This window comes from Equus quagga, chromosome 5, assembly GCF_021613505.1.
Source record: "Equus quagga isolate Etosha38 chromosome 5, UCLA_HA_Equagga_1.0, whole genome shotgun sequence".
Taxonomy (NCBI): Eukaryota; Metazoa; Chordata; class Mammalia; order Perissodactyla; family Equidae; genus Equus; species Equus quagga.
In genome coordinates, this window is record NC_060271.1 from 116135397 (window position 1) to 116156748 (window position 21352).

General features: G+C 41.8%; 1 protein-coding gene across 2 annotated transcripts in view; it reads right to left on the minus strand.

The window, feature by feature from the left end:
* BABAM2 (BRISC and BRCA1 A complex member 2) overlaps positions 1-21352 on the minus strand; it is a 419181-nt gene that overhangs the window by 16068 nt on the left and 381761 nt on the right. For both annotated transcript variants that reach the window (XM_046660582.1, XM_046660583.1), the window contains one exon: positions 20086-20239. In XM_046660582.1, the coding sequence (XP_046516538.1) occupies positions 20086-20239 (154 nt within the window). The remainder of the gene's footprint in view (positions 1-20085; positions 20240-21352) is intronic.

Genomic DNA, 21352 nt, shown 5'->3' on the forward strand with positions numbered 1-21352 from the left:
AACTGTGTGGAAAATCATGTGCATTCCTTAAGCTGAGCCAGTTTTAGGTCAGTAGTTGGCAAAGAAGAGCCAAGATGTGGGCTTTCCAAAATAAGCACCTAAACTAGATCAGGGCCTCTGGTGCCTGCTGGGAGAGGACCAAGTCTCTGTGCTCGTGGCCATGGGGCACCCATCTTTCAGTCCTGAGACTCTGAGCCACCCTTGAACTGCAGTGCTGCTGGTGGAGACAGGTATCAATGGGCATGCCAGGTCCAGCCCAGGCTGCTGTGGTCTCAAAAAACAAGGCCACGCAGAGTTAACCTGTTGTTGGCCAGCAAGGCCCCTGTGAGCAGACTCCACAGACTTCTAAGATACCAGGTATGAGGAGTGGCTGCTGCATTTGGGGGCGCAGCTCGTGCCCTGCACACAGGCTTCTGGCCAAGGGAATAAGCGGGGGCTGAACTCTAGCCCCTGCTCCACTTGCTAAGCTGTGTGCTCTCCCAGGGTTATGTGCCCAGAGAAACAGATTTTTCTTCCCAAAGCTCCTTAGTTGAACTCTGCACCAACCCAACGGGGACAGTTTTCTCTAGTTTGCACAAAAGTTCTTTAAAGGCTAGTGTGGCCCTGATAAGAGGTCCCTTCACTTCTGTGCTTTGGCTTCTCTATTATGCATCTGGAAGGAACATGGGTGTGGGCTGTACATCACTGGATGCAAAGTGTATAAATTAGAATGTTGTTTGTACTGGCATTGGGGGAAAAAGATTAGTTTTTGGTGCTGGCCTGGTGGCACAGTGGTTAAGTTTGCATGGTCTGGTTCAGCAGCTTGGGGTTTGCAGGTTTTGATTCTGGGCACAGACCCATACACCACTCATCAAGCCATCCTGTGGTGGCATCCCCCATACAAAATAGAGGAAGATGGGAACAACTGTTAGCCCAGTGACAATCTTCCTCAAGCAAAAAGTGGAAGATTGGCAACAGATGTTAGCTCAGGGCCAATCTTCCTCACCAAAGGGAAAAAAAAAAAAGGATTAGTTTTTTTCCCAGTCTCTGCATTTTTTAAGGCATCTTCAGGACCCATTACTGCTTTTCTCACCACAGCCACCAATCTACCCCATCACTTTGAGTTATTACTAGCCCATTCCACTGCTCAGACTTGGAGACCAAGGCAAACACAGACAGACCAGGGGTGGGGTGGGTTTGGGCAGCCGCACAGGTTCTCAAGGCAGCATTTGGCTCCCTTTCCTGCCATGGTTATCAAGCAGATGAATCAGCATTCTCTTCCATGTAGGTACAAAAGGGTGTCGCATTTTGAACAAGCCACTGAATGCAGTCAGACCTACACAGCTGGGGTGTCTTTTTTTCCAAAACTGGTAGACAGCATGGATGCCAGAGCCATCAGACCAATAAACAAACACAGACATACAGCAAAATAAGCCCCCACCCTTTGTAGATTTCAACAATCTCAAAGCCTGCTTTGTATTGTCACTACTTCAGGGAAGACAGAGGCCCCGTTCTAATTAGCCCCTTATTAGTTACTACAGGAGCTCTTGCTGTAAAACAACTGCCACAAGTTCAAAAGTCATAGAAAGTTGGATTTGAAAATTCTAAAGATCATCTAGTCCAGGGATCAGCAAACTTTTTCTGTAAAGGGCCAGAAAGTATTTCCAGCTTTGCAGGCCATATACTCTGTCTCTACTCATATACTCATATATTCTACTCATATACTCAGCTCTGCCCTTGTAGTGAAAGCAGCCCCAGGCGATATGTAAATGAATGGGTGTGGCTGTGTTCCAATAAAACTTTATTTATAAAAACAGGCAGCTGGCTAGGTTTGCCTTCAGGCTATTGTTTGCTAATTCTTTATCTAGTCCAACCCCTCTATTTGCAGAGGAGCAGTGCAGTGACTCCTTCACCATCACAGGACTCACCCAAGACCATACAAGAACAAGACCTGCATGGCTTGGTGAGAATAAAAGAGATAACTGCTGCAGGCCTTAGAGCCACCAGTTTGGAAAGCCAAACTAGCCACTGGGATAACTGGAGACTTTGACTTATGTGGTTAATTTCACCAGTGAGAACCAAAATGCCAGTGGAAATCACAGGTTAAAATCTAACAGGAGGGGGCCGGCCCCAAGGCCGAGTGGTTAAGTTCGCAAGCTCTGCTTCAGTGGCCCACGGTTTCGCTGGTTCGGATCCTGGGTGCAGACATGGCACCGCTCATTAGGCCACGGTGAGGTGGTGTCCCACATGCCACAACTAGAAGGACCCACAACTAAAAAATATACAACTATGTACTAGGGGGATTTGGGGGAGAAAAAGCAGAAAAAAAAAAAAAGATTGGCAACAGTTGTTAGCTCAGGTGCCAAGCTTTAAAAAAAAAATCTAATAGGATCAGGAAAGACAACCCACATATCAAGCTCAGCTTGCAGAGATGTAACCATCGCTTAGATCCTCATAAGTATATGTTGCGAACATTCATTCATCAGTTGTTTAAGGCAGTCTTAAAATGTCTCTGGTGAAGGGCTGGGAAAAAAGGGAAACAAAGACCTGGAGAGCCACTGGCACTTGTCTGTGAACAATACAAGAAGAAAACAGCAAATTCATTTTTTCCAGTCAGCAGCTAGTCCAACATCTAACAGTGCATAAATGGTCAGAGAGGACAAACCCTCTCGTCCAGGGCTAAGAACAGGTTGTTTTGGCTGTCAAGCATTTTCAAAACAAGTTTTCTTGGTCTCATGACAGGTTGTGGCAAGAACAAGAAAATAAAAAGAGTGGAAGATCCCATGATCGCTGCTCCGGGCTTCCACGTGGGCTGGCTCTGCCTGCACGGTCAGGTTTGCTTTCAGAGTGTGCAGATAAAGCTGGTCTTAGGGCTAATACCACCTCGCCAGTGATACCATTTAATAAAGTGATTCCTCTAAGAACTCTCTGGCAGCCGGATAATCATCCCAGTCTGGGAGAATAGGTCAAAGTCACTCTTAAGCCCAAGGGTGCTGTTTTGCTCAAACCTACGCCCTGCTTTGTTTTAATTTTCACCTCATATTACGTGGACAAATTATTCCTCTGAAACTGAGGTTAAAAGCCATCTGCTCTGAAGTGGATTTTTCCATCTCAACCACAGAACACTTGGTCAGGGTGGGGCAAAGAGATCAGCAAGGAGGCACTGATGGGGAGGGCCACGATCAAGCTGGTCTTAGAAAGTGCCGCGAACTCCCCACCAGTAGTGGTCTCGCTCTTAGGGGCTCAACAAACTCTGCCTGAAGGAGATGAAGAGTCAAGCATACAGCTGAGTGTGGCAGCGCCAGAGGACAACGCGGCCAAGGGGAGATCTAGACTACTGTTCTCAAGCAATCCAGAGAAAATGTTCAGAAATCAACCCAACAAGCGTGCTTGCAATTCTCAGATCCCCGAAGTTATTACTGAATAACCCAAGGCAGCAGACCCAGACCTAAGTTCAGACTCCAGCTCTGAATAGCTGTGTGACCCGGGGCCAAGCACTTCTCTTCTCTGCGTCTTCTTTGTTTCTCTTCCAAAGTGAGGCAGTTGGATTGTCCTTCCAGGTCCAACACTGTGATCCTCGGACTCACCAGAGGAAGGGGCATTTCATCAGTTACCACCACGCCTGCTAAGGCATCTCAAGTCACTCACACCACAAGAGACAGCTAAAGTGCTCACTTTTAGCGATGTTCCTGGAAGAAACTCTGTGAAAGAGGGCTTGCTCTTATTCCATGAGATAAGTTATCAGACCACCAAGGCTGTCTTCATTCTACCAATTGTCTGGGGGAATGTTCTGGAGAAAGAGGGCCAAGGATATACGAGGACTGGTACAAGACATCCTTCCCCACTTTAGCCCTACTCCCACTCCCAAACACACATGGTGGGACCCATCAGTATTTAATGTCTCTCCCCAGGAATGATGTGAAGGCACTGATAAAGTCTGCTGCATGGAACCTTTATCATCCAAGGGAGAAGACTAGAAGGCTGGTGAGTCCTTCTTCCCTAAATAGGCAGGCAGACTGTTCTGCCTAGTTCTTGAGATGTCCCTCCATAGAGGATGCCCACATAAACTTAAATTTCAGATAAACAACAAATAACATTTTAGTATAAGTATGTCCTAAATAGTGCACGGAATATACGTTTACTAAATTATTTGTTGTTTATCTGAAATTCAAATTTAACTGGGTATCCTGTAAATTGTTTTTGCTGAGGAAGATTAGCCCTGAGCTAACATCTGTTGCCAATCTTCCTCTTTTCTTCGCTTGAGGAAGATTAGCCCTGAGCTAACAACTGTGCCAATCTTCCTCCACTTGATACGTGGGTCACTGTCACAGCATGGCAAGTGGTGTAGGTCAACGCCTGGGATCCAAACCTGTGAACCTGGGTTGCTGAAGCAGAATGTGCCAAACTCAACCACTATGCCACAGGGCCAGGCTTGGTATCCCGTATTTTTAATTGCTAAAAGTGACAACTTTAACTCTGGAGAACAAGCATGGGTCTCTGAAAGCCCTGGGCATTGAGGTGGTAAAGAGGGGATGAAAGGGCCCAAGACAATGTTCCTTTACAGTGTTCCATGAGCATGACCACAGAACTTAGTTTTTACTGCCTTTCTTAATATTTCGAAGGCCAAGACGGATCTATTATGATTTATATATCTATATCAAGGCAGATCATTGTATCAATATGTAATCTGTTCATTTAAGAAAAACCTTATTGCCTACAGAAAAAAAAAGATCAAATGTCTGAGCACAGCAGTTAATAACAACAGCCACCCTTAACTGAATATCAACAATATGCCAGGCATTTAAAATCATTTTCCCCTTTCACACCCACAGTCCCCTGTGAGTGTGGATGGTTACCCTCATGTACAGATGAGAAAACCAATGTCCACAGATGTAACAAAATAACACTAGAAAGTGGTAGAACCAGGATTTGAATTCTAGTTGGTCTGATTCCAGAGCATATGTTCCCTCCACCCTGCAGAACTCCGCTACCTGCCTTATGTGTTACTACCCTCTTCAATGTACACTCACCTACCTGGAACCCCTGTGCTTCTCGGCCTCTGGGCCTCTGAGCACTCTGTTCCCTCTGGCAGGAATGTCTTCCCTTCATCTCTACACATCAAATCCTACCCATTGCCAATGTCAGCTTCCTCGATCTCAGGCAACAGACATCATCTCCTTTCCTCAGGACTCCCACTGTGTTTCACCTGCACGTTGCACAGGTTGCTGCCTTATAAGAGAGTTATTTATGCAGAATTTTCATCCCACCTCTAGTTCAGTAAAGGCAGACCGTGTCCCACACATCACTTAATATGGGGCCTGATACCTACTTGGAATTCACTACATATGTACTGATGATCTGGACCTAATCAAAATGTCTGCCACTGTGAATCCACACTGGGGCATGCCAAAACCTGTGTGTCAACCAAGGCAGAGAGCCTAGAGATGCTGCAGTTCTGAACAGACGGCTGAGCTTAGTTGCCTGGCGAATTTGGGATAACTCAGGCAATCAATCTGAGGAAGAGAGGCAGGGCATTATAAGAGCAGAATGCCAGTCTAAACGTTGGGAAACACAAGGTATATTCTCAGTACCTATGCTAAATTAGTCTGTGACCTTGGACGAGTCACTTCACTTTGTGGGGCCTTAGTTTCATAATCTGTAAAATAAGTGTAATGGCAGGACCTAGCTCATAGGGTTTTTATGAGAATTACAGGAGTTAAAATATATAAAGCGTTTACAGCTGTGCTAATGCAGTGTAAGATTTCAATATACATTTATTATTATTATCATTGATCAGATGATCAGGAAGGACTGGATGAACCATTATCCTTTATTTTGAGAAAGCAACATAGTCTTGCCTTTACATATATGTTACCATAAATTTCACTTTTCTGGATAACTGGAATGACAGTTTAAGGATTATCCAATTCCCAAAATGATTAATGATGGAAAATTCTGGTTTTCTAAATTTTGATTTTGATTTTTAGGAGAGCTGTAGAGCTTCTCCCTTTGCAATTCCAACTTCTACTCAGTGACTGAGTAGTTACTGCCATGGATGGCCCCATTGTCAGAATGGAATCTCAACCAGTGAGGGATTGTTCCAAAAATCAATTAGTAGGCTTTGTAGTTGGGGATTTTCAAAACAGGTGGATGAGTTTTAGCACCTGGAGGGCAGCAACCGTGTGTGTGTGTGTGTGTGTGTGTGTGTGTGTGTGTGTGCGTGCGTGGGCGTGTGCGTGTGCACACGTGCTATGGTCCCCAGTGCTTGCACATACTCTGTATATAGTGTATATAGTGCTTAAGTGTTTGCTGAATGAATTACTAGCGATAACTTAACTGCAGAAACCATTGTTACGCTTGATTCTTAACATGATGGCTGCCCTAAAGCCTGCTCTTCTGATGGCCATGGCATCTCTACCTGGCAACTTAGCCCTGACCATCCAGGGCACACAAGCAGGCAAACCACTTTTTCTCCTCAGAAGTGATTTTGGATCATGGACTGGGCTAGATCACTCCTGCCTCATTTCTGCTTTTTTGGTTTCCATTTTCCATTAGGCATGACTAAGTGCCAGAGGTTCTGTCTGTCTGGGAAGACAATAGTCATTGGAATTTTTCGTCCTCTTCTCAACGCACAGCTCCCTCTGTTTTGGAGGCAGCTGTGAAGCAGTCTCTTTCCTTTGGCCTGCTCCATTACAATACCCCTTTACTTATTTTTCCCATTGATTCTAGTAATAAGTTTGGCCACAGGAATGTTTACCTTCCCTTAAAGGTACTCCATGTCATACTTTATAGTCTCAAAAGAGCTATTTCAGCTCCACACTACCCTGGGCTTTCCCCATGGCCACAGCAACCCTCAGCCTCCCAGGTGAGCCACTAGGAAGACAGTTCCTATGCCAGGCCACTCTATGGGCAGGTGGATGGGTACAGGCATGCAGGCATGCTAACCTCCACCCCTTGACTCCATTGTGCTGCTTCTGTGAGCAAGAGAGCAAGAAACATGCAGAGAAAAGGTGGGAAGTGAGAGGTGGCTTGGGCTGGATGCTGGACCAGTGATTGGAGCATAGGGTTCTAATCTCGGTTCTACATGGCCTTGAATAAGTTCTTCCAGGAAATACAAATGGTAAATTGAATGTCAAGTCTATGCCAATAACTGTGCTAAGAGTTTTATACCAAATAGTTCATTTAAATTAGACCATAATGGTTAATGCTTACCATACTTAATCTTGACTGTAGTAGATGATCTCTAAGGTTCCCTCCATGTTCCATGTCCTGAGACTGGCCCCCATTGTCATACTTACCTTCCTCGAAGCATTCCTGCTTGCTCATCCAGCTTAGCTCTGCTACTGGCCATGGAGTTTGCAGGTCACTGGAGTAGTGGTAACTGCCTCAGTACCTGCTCCCTGTTCCTGCTCCCCTTTATAAAGCTTCTGTTTTTAACAAGGCATGAATCTAGTTCATTTTCACAGGTGGCCCCTGTGCTGAATGATCTGACAACAGACAAGACAGAATCCCATTTCTGCAGAAGCAAGGCCTCTGCTTGTCATTAATGATGTGCACAGACTGGACGGTTCTGATTGTTCTTTGATGCTTCCTTTTTTTCTAGAATTCATGCCTTAATGAGAAGTGATAGAAACAAGCGGCTTGGCCCTCCCGCCTTGGCTGGACTCCACATCACACATGACAGCCCTGAGCAGCCCTGGCGGCACCTGTCAGAACCCAACATGCACATCTGAACAGTCAAGCCTGATTCCCAAGAAGCTGTTTTAACTTGACATCTGAAAATGTATTACATCTAGAATTATCTTACTGGGTGTGTGTTCAGGGCATATGTGTGCACGTTCTGCAACTGAAGTGTTCTATAAATATCAGATTCGGGTTGTACAAAAAACCATCACGTACATAGTGTACTTAATTCCATTTAGTAATGTTTTCAATTTGTGTCTGACCTCTGGCAACAGAGATGGAATTTTCTCAACATGAATAAAAAAGTATGCTAACTATCTTAAACACAATTTCACTCAAAATCCCAGAAATATATTAGAGCTTAGTGATCATCAGCTACTACTTTCAGATGAGGGTGCTGAGGCTCAGAAAGGTGAAGTGTCTCTCTCAAGATCACACAGGAAATTAATAATGGTCTCTAGATGAGTCCCAGGTCTCCTAACTGCCCAGCCATTATTCTTTGCTTTTTCTTTACTTACTGTATGTTTCTTCTTCCAACAGTTCAAAGGCAACTTTGGTTCCATTAATAAGCGTATGTTTCTACTTTGGTATCCAATAAAAGTCCAAAACCAACTGCTCTACCCTTTCCTTTCTGACTCTATAAGACATCTGTCTATTTTTCCAAGAAGGAAAACATAAGCCCGCAAGTCACAAACAAGGAAGTAGGTGTACTTGGTTATCACGAGCGTTTTCCCAGTGGCTGGGAGGGATAATGGGAGCCCAAGCCTGAGCTCTCAGTAGCTCTTACAAAGGCACAACTAAGTTCATTTCCCTGACAAAGACCTCTTGACCTTCCAGTTAGTCTTTCCACATGCAGCTCCTTCTAGCTTGCGTGACTGAGCCCAAAAAGTAAACCCTAACCCTGTTTGCCACTGAGAAAGCAGGATGGACAGAAGGGGTTAAGGCCTTACAACAGCCCTCAAAGGGGCCAAAGAATGGAATCAAAGGAACCTAGGAACCCAGATGGTGGGTCTGGAAAAGATGGCCAGAGGGGTCCTGCTGAAGGGGAGCGAGGAGGCTGAGCTGGGCTGTAAACGCCCTGTGCCTGGTACAGCCTGGTCTGTGCGGGCTGAAAGGATGGTAAGCAGCTCAATCCAGGATGAGGGCTGTATTAGCAGTAATGGATGGCCAGGCTTTTTAGTGGAGCTTATCTTTTCACAGCAACAGATGTCAGGTTCTAATAAATAACATGTTCTCTCTGACCTACGCAATTTGGAGAGGATGCCTGGATGTCAGGCAGATCTGGATTCCTCCCCATCTCTGTTGCTCTCGCTTCTGAAAGGAAAAACAAACCTATTCCCTTGAAGATACTTTTCAAAATGATTCTTTTTGAGAGTTTGAGGATCCAATAATTCCATATGACTTATTTGCTTTATTTCTCTCTTCACAGCTTCTGTATTTCTAAAGCCAGGGGGAGAATGAGCTTGCCCACACAGCCCCGGGTGTGCGGCTGAGCGGAGGGCTTTGGCGAATTCGGCCGTCCTCAGTTCCTTGGTGGGCTCACCCCCACTGGTTCCTTTCCTGTCTTCTCAGGGTACTCGGATCAGGTCAGCCTGGGCCTGGAAAATTCCCTCTTCTCTCCTCAGGGGAGTTTAGCTAAGATGAGGTTGGGATTTTCTTAAAGGGAACTATTCCGACGAAACTCAAGGCAAAACAAAAGAAAAAAGAAAACCCATGAATCATAGCAGACATTGGGCTCCCAGGTGCTGTCACTAAGGCCTGACCCAGAGGGGTCCCTGCGGCAGAGCGTCCTGGGAGCTCAACCCTAGCTGCTCTGCCTTCCTCAGTGCTCTCCCTGCTGCCAATGACCGTTCCTGCCCAGAGTGGCCCAGTTCTGCAGCTGCTCCCCCTTGCACAGGGGATGTGGGGGTGAGCAATCACAGCTGGTCACAATTCTTACCTTCCTGGTCGTCCCCATACCCTTGGGTGCCAGGTAGGAGCTCCAGAAATGCAGATGTCAAGGGGAGGGACGGGGTGAGCTGTGGGGTGGAGGAGAGACTAGTGGTCCAGGGAAAGGGAGAGGGTTACAAAGTCCCCACCGGGTTTTCCCTAACAATGAGTGGTGTCAGGATACCTGGGTTCCAAAGCTGGTTCAGCCAGGACTCCCTCCGGCCAGTTTACCAAGTACAGGGACTGCCTGACACCACGAAATCTCAGCAAAGACAAAGCATAATTTGAGCTGGCTTAAGGAGCTACCAACAAGGGAGCGAAGAAGTGAGTGATTAATTTCTGGGTAAACAAACACAAAAACAGCCTCACGTTATAACCGCTTACACTTCAGGAACACCCCTCCCCCAGCCTTACTCTAGCCCCAAAGAATTCTCAGGCCTCAGGGCCCCTGTGACTAGGAGGTGAAATACCTTCTTAGAACTGGGATTTCCTCACTGTGCTCTCTGGCATCCCAGGGGTCCAGAGGGGCCTCAGAGGCCACAGTAAGGTGTGAGGATGGGGAACAAATCAGCTGGGGAAATTTAACTCCTTCTCTTGAACCAAGGAGGGAAGATCTATTTTGATCTTTCTTATTTAAAGGACTAATGCATAAGACTGGATTGAAGCCTTTGGCAGTTAATGAGAAGTTGGAAGAAAACAGTGCCTTTGGGAATACTAAGGTATCAATAATGGAAAATAATTGATATAGTCCAGAATGTACCGTTTTTTTAAATTCTTGAAAGAGAAAGTTATTCTCCGAAGACAATTGGATGACAAATAATAAAAGTATGCATGGTGAAGTGTAACATATGGGAAATTATGGATTGCTTTCGGAGCATTCAGATGGGTTTCTAAATAAAAAAATAACATCTCTTTCTGACCTTGAGGAAAGAAGAGAAACAACAAATGGTTTGAGGAGGTTCAGGATGAATTACTCCCATGTGTTGACTGAGAAGCTATTTTTTGAAATATGTTTTAGTATTTCCATTTATATAATGGATTTAATGTGTGACAAGCCATTGCAGTAGGTAGTTTTGGGGTTAAATTCTATTCTAAGAACCTACTTAGGCCTCTAAAATCAATCTGATACTTTATACAATGAAATTCATGGAAAACTCACTCCGCATATTCATAGATTTGTCAGATTAGAAAGGATTATAAGAAATCATTTGATTCATTCTTCTAGACAGATGTAAAGTTATGTACAAGATACCAAGGTAGCTAACTGGTGGGTTCAGTTATTGTTTTTAAGTGATGGTTGGTTTTATGTAGATTAAACAACTGAAGGATGGATCTTTTCCCACTTTTCAAACTGGTTGTGCTGGCACCAAGTAGACACAACCACAGGGGAAAGAAGCCAGGAACAGCGCAGCCTAGAACTTAAGAATCTCTGGCCAAGTCACTGAGGCTTGGGGACTGTTCACCAGGGTGCATGTGAAGATAGCAATGCTGACTCTGCTATCTTTTAATGAAAAATCTTTTTTTTTTCCTCCAGGGATGATGCTGCTGATAGTTAACATTTACCGAATGCCCACCACATGCCAGACTCTATGCCAGACAATTCACCTACCTTACCATGTAGTGGGCAGAATTCTAAGATGACCCCCAAGATTCCTCATCCCCTGGTGTACACCTCCTGTATAATCCCCAGGGCTGTGAAAACGATGGATTTTGTCCCTGTAACTGGGTTATATTATGTGGAACAGATGACTTTAAAAAAGGGAGATTAACTGGTAGGCCTGACCTAAGCAAATGAACTTCAAATCTGGGGCTAGAGGTCAGCAACATGGAAGTCAGAGATTGGAAACATGAGAAGGATTTGATGCACCGCTGCTGACTTGACAATGGAGGGGATCATGTGGCAGGGAATGGCCTCCAGTTGACAGCCAGTAAGGAAACAGGGACCTCAGTCCGATAACCATAAGGAACTGTACTCTGCCAACAGTTTGAATGAACGTATAAGAGGCCATGGGCCTCAATGGAGATAGCAGCCCCAGCGGACACTGTGATTTTAGTTGTTTGGGACCCTGAACAGAGAACTTAAGCATGTTGTCCCAGACTCCTGATCCATAGAAACTGTGAGATAGTAATTTGTGCTGTTTTAAGCTAAGTTTGTGGTAATTTGTTAATCAACAACAGAAAACCACACACCCCAGTTGATACTCATAATAACCCTCTAAACTAGCTTCACTATTTTATAAGGACACAGACTCAGGGAGATTATGAACTTGCCTAAAGTCACACAGCTAGTGAGTGGCAGAGACAGGTTGAAGCCCAGCTCTGTCTTGACTAGGGTCGGTGCTCTTAACTGCCACCTGCATTTCCTCTCTGTATTTATGTTACTTAAGGGCCAGGCCTCTGGGGAGGGAGGCTTGAAAAAGTGGTAAAGAAAATGGGGAACCCATGTCTTCTGGGTGTGGATGTGCAAAAAAGGTCAAGAGGCCGTATGCTGAGCTCTGACTCCACTAGAAGTTAGCTGTGTGTCCTTAGGTAAGTCACTTAATCACTCTGAACCTCAGTTTCTTTATCTGCATGAAGGGCAGTGAGGGTTTCTGCACTACACCCCTCACAGGGCTGCAGTGATGATCCCATGAAGTGCGTGACGGCACACTGTAAAGGGTGCAGTGACAGTGCAGGCGGAGGTAGCTTTTTGTCCTGCAGGTGTAGCTCTCTTTCCTTGATGACTGTGAGTCTCGGGGTCCTCTACATACAGGTTGGATATGGTCTCTGATGGCTTGCTCTCAGGAAGACATTTAAAAATAAGTGTCTTTTTTGGAAAGGAAATGATTCTCCACTACCTTTATTTGTAAATTACAGAATAAAATAAAATGTGATTTTTCTTTCTTTTCTTAAATTCTTTAAAAGTCAACTGACTGCTAAAAGCCAAAGTAATAACTATGTCTTGTGGGATTCATAAAATATGTAGAATGAAACACATGAGAATAAGATCACAAAGGACAGTAGAAAGTATAAAGAGAATTACACTGTTTTAGGTTTCTACATTATTCTTGAAGTGTTATAATATTAATTCATGGAAGACTATGATAAGCTAAAGATGTATTTTAGTGTACTAATAACTAAAATATGATACAAAGAGCTATAGCTAAAAAGCCAACAGAAGAGAGAATGGTGTACTAAAAAAATACTCAAATCAAAAGGAAGATTTGGAAAGGAAGAACAAAGGAATAAAAAATAAATATACAAATAGGGGAAATTAAACAACAAATGAAAGATGGTAGACAAACTCAATTAGCTCATTAACTATATGAAATGTAAATGAACCAAATATTCCAATTAAGAGGCAGAAATTATCAGACTAGATTTAAAGAAAAACAACCTACAAAAGGTTTCCTTGAAATATAGACACAGATAGGATGGAAAAAAAGCATAAAGAAGAGATATACTATACAAAAAATAAGCATAAGAAATCTGGTACAACTATATTAATATCTGACAAAGCAGACTTCAAGTCAAAGAGTACTACCAGGAATAGAGAGTTATTTCATAATGATAGAATGCCAATTTATCAAGATGACATAAGAATTCTAAATATATATATACCTAAATAACAAAACTTTAAAACACAAAAAAGCAAACATGTCAGAACTAAAAGGAGAAAGAGACAATCTAAAATCATAGGTGGAAATTTTAACCTCTCTTTTCAGTAACTGATATAATAAACACACACACACAAACACAAATGTAAGGATATATAAGATTTGAATAACAATGGCAAGTAAGTTGACTTAATATGTATACAGAAGACCGTACAGCAAAACTGCAGGACACACATTCTTTTTCTTTACCACGACAGAACATACGTTGGGGCATAAAATAACTCTAACAGATTTCAAAGGGTCAAAATCAGAGATTATGATCTCCAACCAAAACCGAATTAAATTAGAAATCAATAACAAGATATCTAGAAAAATCCCCAACACTTGAATTTCAAACAGCACAATTATAAACAACCCATAGTTCAAAAAGAAATCACAAGGGATATTAGAAAATATTTCTAAAAAAATGACAATGAGAAACCACATATCAAAATTTGTGGGATGCAGCTAAAGCAAACCTTAGAGAGTAATTTGTAGCTTCAAAGGCTTATATTTAAAAAGAAGAAATAATTAAAATCAATAACCTACGCTTCTACTCTAAGAAGCTTGAGAAAAAATAAACTGAAAATAAGAAGGAAACAATAAAGATAAAAGCACAAATTAATAAAATAGAAAACAAACCATGGATAAAATCCAGAAGGTCAAAAGTTGCTTTTTGTAAAGATTAGTAAAATTCATAAACTCCTAGCTAGACTATTTTAAAAAACAGGGAGAGGAAAAAAATGCCAATTTTCACTATAAGGAATGAAAGAGGTTACATGACTATGGCTCTTACAGATATTAAAAGGAAAATGAGGGAATATCAGAAACAACCTTATGCCAATCAATTCAACAACTTAGACACGATGGATAAACTCCTTTAAAAAAACCCCACAACTTGCTAAAACTAACACAAGAAGAAATTTAAAAACCCTGAATATCCCTATATTTAGTAAAGACACTGAATTTCTTCCCACAAATAAAACTCGATCAAAATATTGAGGAAAAAAATAGTGCTGAACCTATACAACTCTTCCAGAAGACAGACGAGAAAGGAAAACCTGCCAATTCATTTTATGAAGCGAGCTTAGTGCTGTTAACAAAATCTGACAAGGACAACACAGGAAAAAAATTTCAGACTAATATCACTCATGAACATAGACATAAAAATCTTAATACAATTTTAGCAAAACAAATCTAATAATATAAAAAAGGATAAAACATGACAGAAGGGTTTATTTATCTTTGGAATGCAAGGTTGGTCCAACATTCAAAAACTAATTAATGTAATTCATTGCTTTAATAGAATAGAGCAAAACCATAGGATAATGTCAATAGCAGCAGAAAAAGTATTCTACAGAATTCAACCCCCATTCATGATAAAAACTCTTAGCAAAGTAGGAATACAAGGGAATTTCTTCAATCTGATAAATACATCACTATCAAACCTAATGCTAACATCAAACTTAATCTGGAAATACAAGGCCAGATGTCTGCTCTCACCACTTGCACACAACACTGTACTGAAGCTCCCAATCAGTGCAAATGGGTAAGAAAAAGAAATTAAAAAACATAAAGATCATAAAGATTTGAAAGAAGGATATAAAACTGTTAACAGATGATATGACAGTTTCGGTAAAAAATTCTAAGACATCTATAAAAAAGCTATTAGAACAGTAGCAATAGTGAATTTAGCAATGTCACAGGACACTAGGTCAATACAGAAAAATCGTTTGTATTCCTATACACTAGCAACAACTGGAAAATAAAGTCTAAAGAAATCGTCAATTACAATAAAAGCAAAGACATTAAAAATATGCAAGGCTTCTACATTAAAATCTCAAAACATTTCTGAGACAAATTAAAGAAGACCTAAATAAAACCACGTTCACTGATGGAAGATTCAACGTCGTTAAAATGTCAGTTCTTCCCTTGTTGATCTAATGATTCAATGCCACCCCAATCAAAATCTCAGCAGGGTTTTGTTTTTTTTCTTTTTTGGTAAGGAAGATTGGCCCTGAGCTAACATCTGTTGCCAACCTTCCTCATTTTGCTTGAGGAAGATTGTTGCTGAGCTAACATCTGTTGCAATCCTCCTCCATTCTGTACGTGGGACGCCACCAGAGCATGGCTTGATGGGTGGTATGTAGGTCGGCACCTGCAATCCAAACCTGTGAACCTTTTAGTCACCAAAGTGGAGCATACGAAACTAACCACTACGCCACAGGGCCAGCCTCTTAGCAGGCTTTTTTTTGGAGGGGGAGTTGGGGTTGGAATTGGCAAACTGATTTTAAAGGTTACATAGAAATGCAAAGGATTTAAAGTAGCCAAAAGAATCTTCAAAAAGAACAAAATTGGCAAATTTACATTTCCCGATTTTAAGAAATATTCGTGTTAGTATACAGATAGAAAAATAGATCAATGGAATAGAACAGAGTATCCAGAAACAGACCCACTCACACATGGTCAATTTATTTTGACAAAGGCATGAAGGTAATGCAACAGGGAAAGAAAAGCTTTTTTCAAGAAATGTTGCTGGTACCTGGATATACATAAACAAAAAATGAACTTCAGCCTCTTGTTCATACCATACACAAGAATTAATTTGAGATGAATCATAGACCTAAACATCAAACCAAAACCAAAGCTTCTAGAAAAAACACATAGGAGGATCTCTTCATGACCTTGTGGTGGACAAATAATTAAGCATTAACATAAAAGGGAAACATTGATAAAAGTAGATTTCATTAAAAATAAAAATTTTCTGTTCATCAAAAGACACTGTTAAAATGAAAAAGGCAAGGCACAGATTGGGAGAAAATATCTGTAATATCTGATCAATATATAAAGAACTCTTAAAACTCAGTAATAAAAAGACCAACAACCCAATTAAAAACAGGCTAAATTTGGGGCTGGCCCTGTGGCATAGTGGTTAAGTTCCAGTGCTCCACTTCAGCGGCTGGGGATTTGCCGGTCTGGATCTCGGGTGTGGACCTAGCACCACTTACCAAGCCATGCTGTGGCAGCATCCCACACATAAAAGAGGAAGATGGGCACAGATGTTAGCTCAGGGCCACTTTCCCCGTGCAAAAAGAGGAGGATTGGCAGCAGATGTTAGCTCAGGGCTAATCTTCCTCAAGAAAAAAAAGGAAAAAGAAAGGCTAAATTTGAACAGACACTTTGCAAAAGAAGATATACCAATAAGCACATGAAAAGATGCTTAACATCATTAATCGTCAGGAAGTCAAAATTAAAAAACAGCGAGGTATCACTTTATCGCTTCTAGAATAGCCAAAATTAAAAAGACTCATGATACCAAGTGTGGGAAAGGTTATGGAACAACTGGAACCCTGCATACTGCCCGTGGAAGTGTAAACTGGTAATAATGACTTCGGAAAGTGTTTGTCAGTTTCTTATAAAGTTAATCATACACATACTCCCATTCTGTGGATATTTACCCACAGAATTGAAAACATGTGGCTATAAAAAAGGCTTATATAAGACTGTTCATAGCAGCTCTATTAATAAAATCCCCAAAGTGGGAACAACCCAAATATCCATATACAGATGAATGGATTAATAAATTATGGTATATTCATATAATGAAATATTGCTCAGCAGTAAAAAAGGAATGCCATCACAGACAAATCTGAAATAATTTTGCTGAACACAAAAAACAGAAAAGAGTACAATCTGTATTATGCCATTTGTAAGAATTATCTAAAAGAGGAAAAACAGGGTGATAGAAATCAACAGCGGTTGTCTTGGGGGTGAGGAGACTAACTGGAAAAGGATAGAAGGTAACTTTGTCAAAACTCCATTCAAAGATACATTTAAAATCTGTCCACTTAATTGGATGTAAATTACATTGCATATAAATTACACTGCAATAAATATCCTTGAAAAGGTATGCAAAACCCCTGCCTTCAAAGAACTCACAATTTGATTAAGGAAATGAGACATATACAAAGATGTGAGAAATAAAAGAAAAATACGAAAGGGATTTCAAAGCAGCATATGACATATCACCAACAGTCAACCGAGACCAGGAAGAGGGAAAAGAGGTGCCTGCAAGTCAGCGCGGATGGGGAAAGCTATAAGGAAGAACGCTGAATGATGAGTAGATTTGAAGGGGCAGAAAGAGGGCAGGAAGAAAGGGGTGAGCAAAGGCACGGTGGGACAAAGCAGAAGCTAAACCCAAGGGTCTTCATATGTCCCCTCAGTGACTGACCCTTTAGATCAAGCCCATCCAATAGGGAGGAGTCATCTTGTTTTACATGATGAAGTTCACAGCCCTGCCCAAGGCCACAGAGCTTATAGGATTAGAACCTGTGAGAGGAACCGGGGCACGCATGACCCAAAAGCCTGTGCTCAGCGGTACAGGATATTTCACTTGTGAGGACAGAATCAGCCAAGAGCAAGAAGCACATGTTGTAGGAAACGCCCTGGTCATTGCCAGACCAGAAAGGGGCCTTTCTGAGTGCACATGTGCAGACTTTTGCTCTACAGGAGGGAATAAACAGCTGACTCCACTCAAAGGGCTCTACTGCTGTTCATAAACCGTGAGAGTGTTTATGTCATGGGCAGAGCTCTCCAAGTGAATTATAGCCTTTTACGCACTGTGTACATACAATATTTCACAGGACAAAGAAACAGGGCGTGTAAGGAATGCTGCAGTTGACCTTTCTCTCTTTCTGTCCTTTCTCTCCAACCTTCTGCCCCAATCTTGTCTGTACTGGAGGACAGTTCTCTGGGTGTGTTTATCCACCACCCGGCCTTCTGACACAGCCCAGGGAAGTTAGTTCGATTTAAGAAGGGAGCTTTTAAACTATTTCTTCTTCCAGTATGCGCTGCTGGCTTTCTCTTTTATTACATTTAAAATGGATCCATCTTCACTACAGTGGAAAGCAGATTTTTTTAACATTACTTCAGATGTTTTCTTTAGACTGGTGTTAACATAAAGCAAATGTCTCCTGCAACTCTGAACCAATCTGTTAAGATAAACAGGCTTCACTTACAATATTCTTATACTGAAATCACAGGCTCGTGGTCTGCAACTCCTTACAGACTCAATTCATACACGCTAAAATGTCTACTTAAGAAACACACACACACACACACACATCCAGACAGCTTTGCCATGGAAACCACAAAGACATGTCTGATTCAGACTCCATAGCACATACCACAAATAACAACCCATCTTCTGAGGGTAGATCCTATGTATACACAGGGAAAGCCCTGAAAATTAAACAACTGCAATATCTCAAACATAAAACTTACCTCATAATCCCTTTGTTCAAGTCTATTTCAAGATATATAAGTCTTAATCATTGTTACTAGTTATATTTGCATATGTTTGTTTTTTTCCTTAAACAGAATTTCAGACTTGGGCATCATGGATAAAGCAGGAGAAAGGGCACACTGAAGTTTCAGATAGCAACAGCTCTGGACTCCACATACGAATCTGGGGAGGTCTGGATTTCTAGAGAAACCGCTCTGCCATTATTTAAAAGAGCCCCAATCCTGCTCTAGGTGGTCTTGCACCACAGAAAGAATAGGAGATGCCAGGAGGCTGCTGGGAGGGAAAGAGGTCTCATGGAGGAGGAGGCAAGAGCAAGAAGTCCTACGAATCAAGAGCTTCTAGGTCCCGAAGGTCAGGTTTTGTTAGTAGGTACTTTAAAACTGTCAGAAGTTTGATATGATAAAGGCTTTGATCTCTCCTGTCAGGCTATAAATTCCATGAAGACATGGACAGTTTCTAATTTGTTTATCCCTGTATCCCCAGTGTGGAGCACAGTGCCTGGAACATGGTAGACGCTCAATAAATACTGGATGAGCGAATGAAGAGGATGTTTAACAGACATTCTTCATTTGTGTGATTCTTTGGATCTGATCATCTTTCAGTTGGGATCACAGGTGTGAGTGTATGGCTGTTCAGAGTGATAAAGTAATAACCACCTGCCACTCTAACTATGATTTATTTTTGGAAACTATGATTTTGATCCACTGTTGCTTCAATCTAGGAAGACTGGTGTTCTGGATACTAAAGTCTTACCTATAAAAAATACTGAGCATATTTCTACATTTACCTATTCCACATGCCTGGTGAAAGCATTCCACAAAGAGGTTTGTGTGCAATAGCTGTATCTCTAAATTCTAAACTCTAGCTAACTGCAACTTCTGTCAAATTCCCAATCTACTTCCACAGAGATTTTAATAGTTCTAATCTATATGTGTAGCGATTTATTCAATTGAGGAAGATGAAGGCCCTATTTCGGGTAATGGCTGCAGAGATACAGTGAGGCATATAATTCACTGTGTACCTTCAAAGACATTACAGTTCCATATGAAACACTAGGCACTGCATCCATGTATTGACTACTAAGCAGAAATTCTATTTGCTTACTGTCAGATGAAATTTTCCATTTTAAAAAATATGAAAGTAGCTGCCAACATTATCATTGATGCCATTTATCCGCAATTCCAATTCTTATCTAGTATTTATTCTCTAATCTAAATAGAGAGGTAAATGTTAGATAAATCCTATCGCTCATCAAAAAAAAAAAAAAAGCAATCTATCTGATGAGGCTAGATTAAGGGTTGGCAAACTTTTTCTGTAAAGGACCAAAACTTTGCAGGCCATATGTAGTCTGTTGCAACTACTCACTCTGCCATTGCAGCATGAAAGCAGCCATAGAAAATAAGCAAAGAAATGGGCGTGGCTGTGTTTCAATAAAACTTTACTTATAAAACGAGATGCATGGCAAGATTTAGCCTGTGGGCAGTAGCTTGCCAACCCCTGGACTAGATAAACAAAACGTTCCTGTTTGTAGGAAATAACAATGGTTTCACTTACTTTGCTCTTTTGGCCATTTCATTTCCATCCCATCTGGGGCTGTATGGGTAATTTTTTTGGGCCTGGGAATAAAGCTGTCCACTGTTGGTAAAGTGATAGACGGACTGGAATGTGAGAGTCGGCTGGTCTCGAGGGAAAAACAGGGGCAGGTCAACTGCAAAGAAAGAAGAAAGGAAAAGAAAGTTAGGTCTTAAACGTATCTTACTACACTTTTTTGGCTAAATCTCAATGTTAGATACAAGATTCTATCAGAATCACAAACACTGGTTGAAGCTTAGGTAAAAGGTATGGAGAGAGGAACCAAGAAATACAAGGTACCTCTCCTGCCTTCAAGGAGTTTACAACCTAGGTAGAGAGGCAAATGACACATAAATGAAAATTTAACTAATATGAGGCATAATGTGTAGGTGCTGAAGAATGCCATGAAACGGCTACAGAAGTTGGGCCCCTCTAGCCATCTGAACTTCTCCTGGCACTGACTCTGTTCAATATTCCATGCAGGAGTTAGTTATATGCCTATTTCAAGTCTCTGTTATAGCATAAACTCTTCAAAGGTTAGGCTGTGTCTTCCTCATCTAGAATTTGATGGAAGAGGTGGGACACAGGCTGTCCTTAAAGAACGGATTTGGAAAGCGGATCAAGAGGGCAGGTGATAATCTTTCTATTTTTATAGGATATGGCAACTGGGCCACCAGAGAAGATAAGAGTTATCGCTTAACTTCCAATCAAGCAGTGAATTTTGATATTCGGCAGTTTTACATTTTTCCATATGTGTTACCAGATGTATCTCCTAAACCAGTGGGAGCTCCTTAATGAAATGCAACAAGGACCAATCTGAGCACTATATACGTCTACTGTTAGAGTATTGACTGATTTTAATATTTGCTGTTAACAAGTATTATGTGCTTTATCTGTTCATTTTGGGGTTCTGTAACTCAATTTTTAAAAATGAAATGACTTCTGTTTTAAGTTGATGCAGACTCTCATAAAAAACATGAACTGTTGGGGCTAGCCCGGTGGCACAGTGGTTAAGTTTGCATGTCCCACTTCAGCGGCCTGGGGTTCACTGGTTCAGATCTCGGGTACGGACATGGAACCACTTGGCAAGCCATGCTGTGGCAGGCGTCCCACATATAAAGTAGAGGAAGATGGGGATGGTTGTTAGCTCAGGGCCAGTCTTCCTCAGCAAAAAGAGGAGGATTGGCAGCAGATGTTAGCTCAGGGCTAACCTTCCTCAAAAAAAAACACACACACAAAAAAACCACAA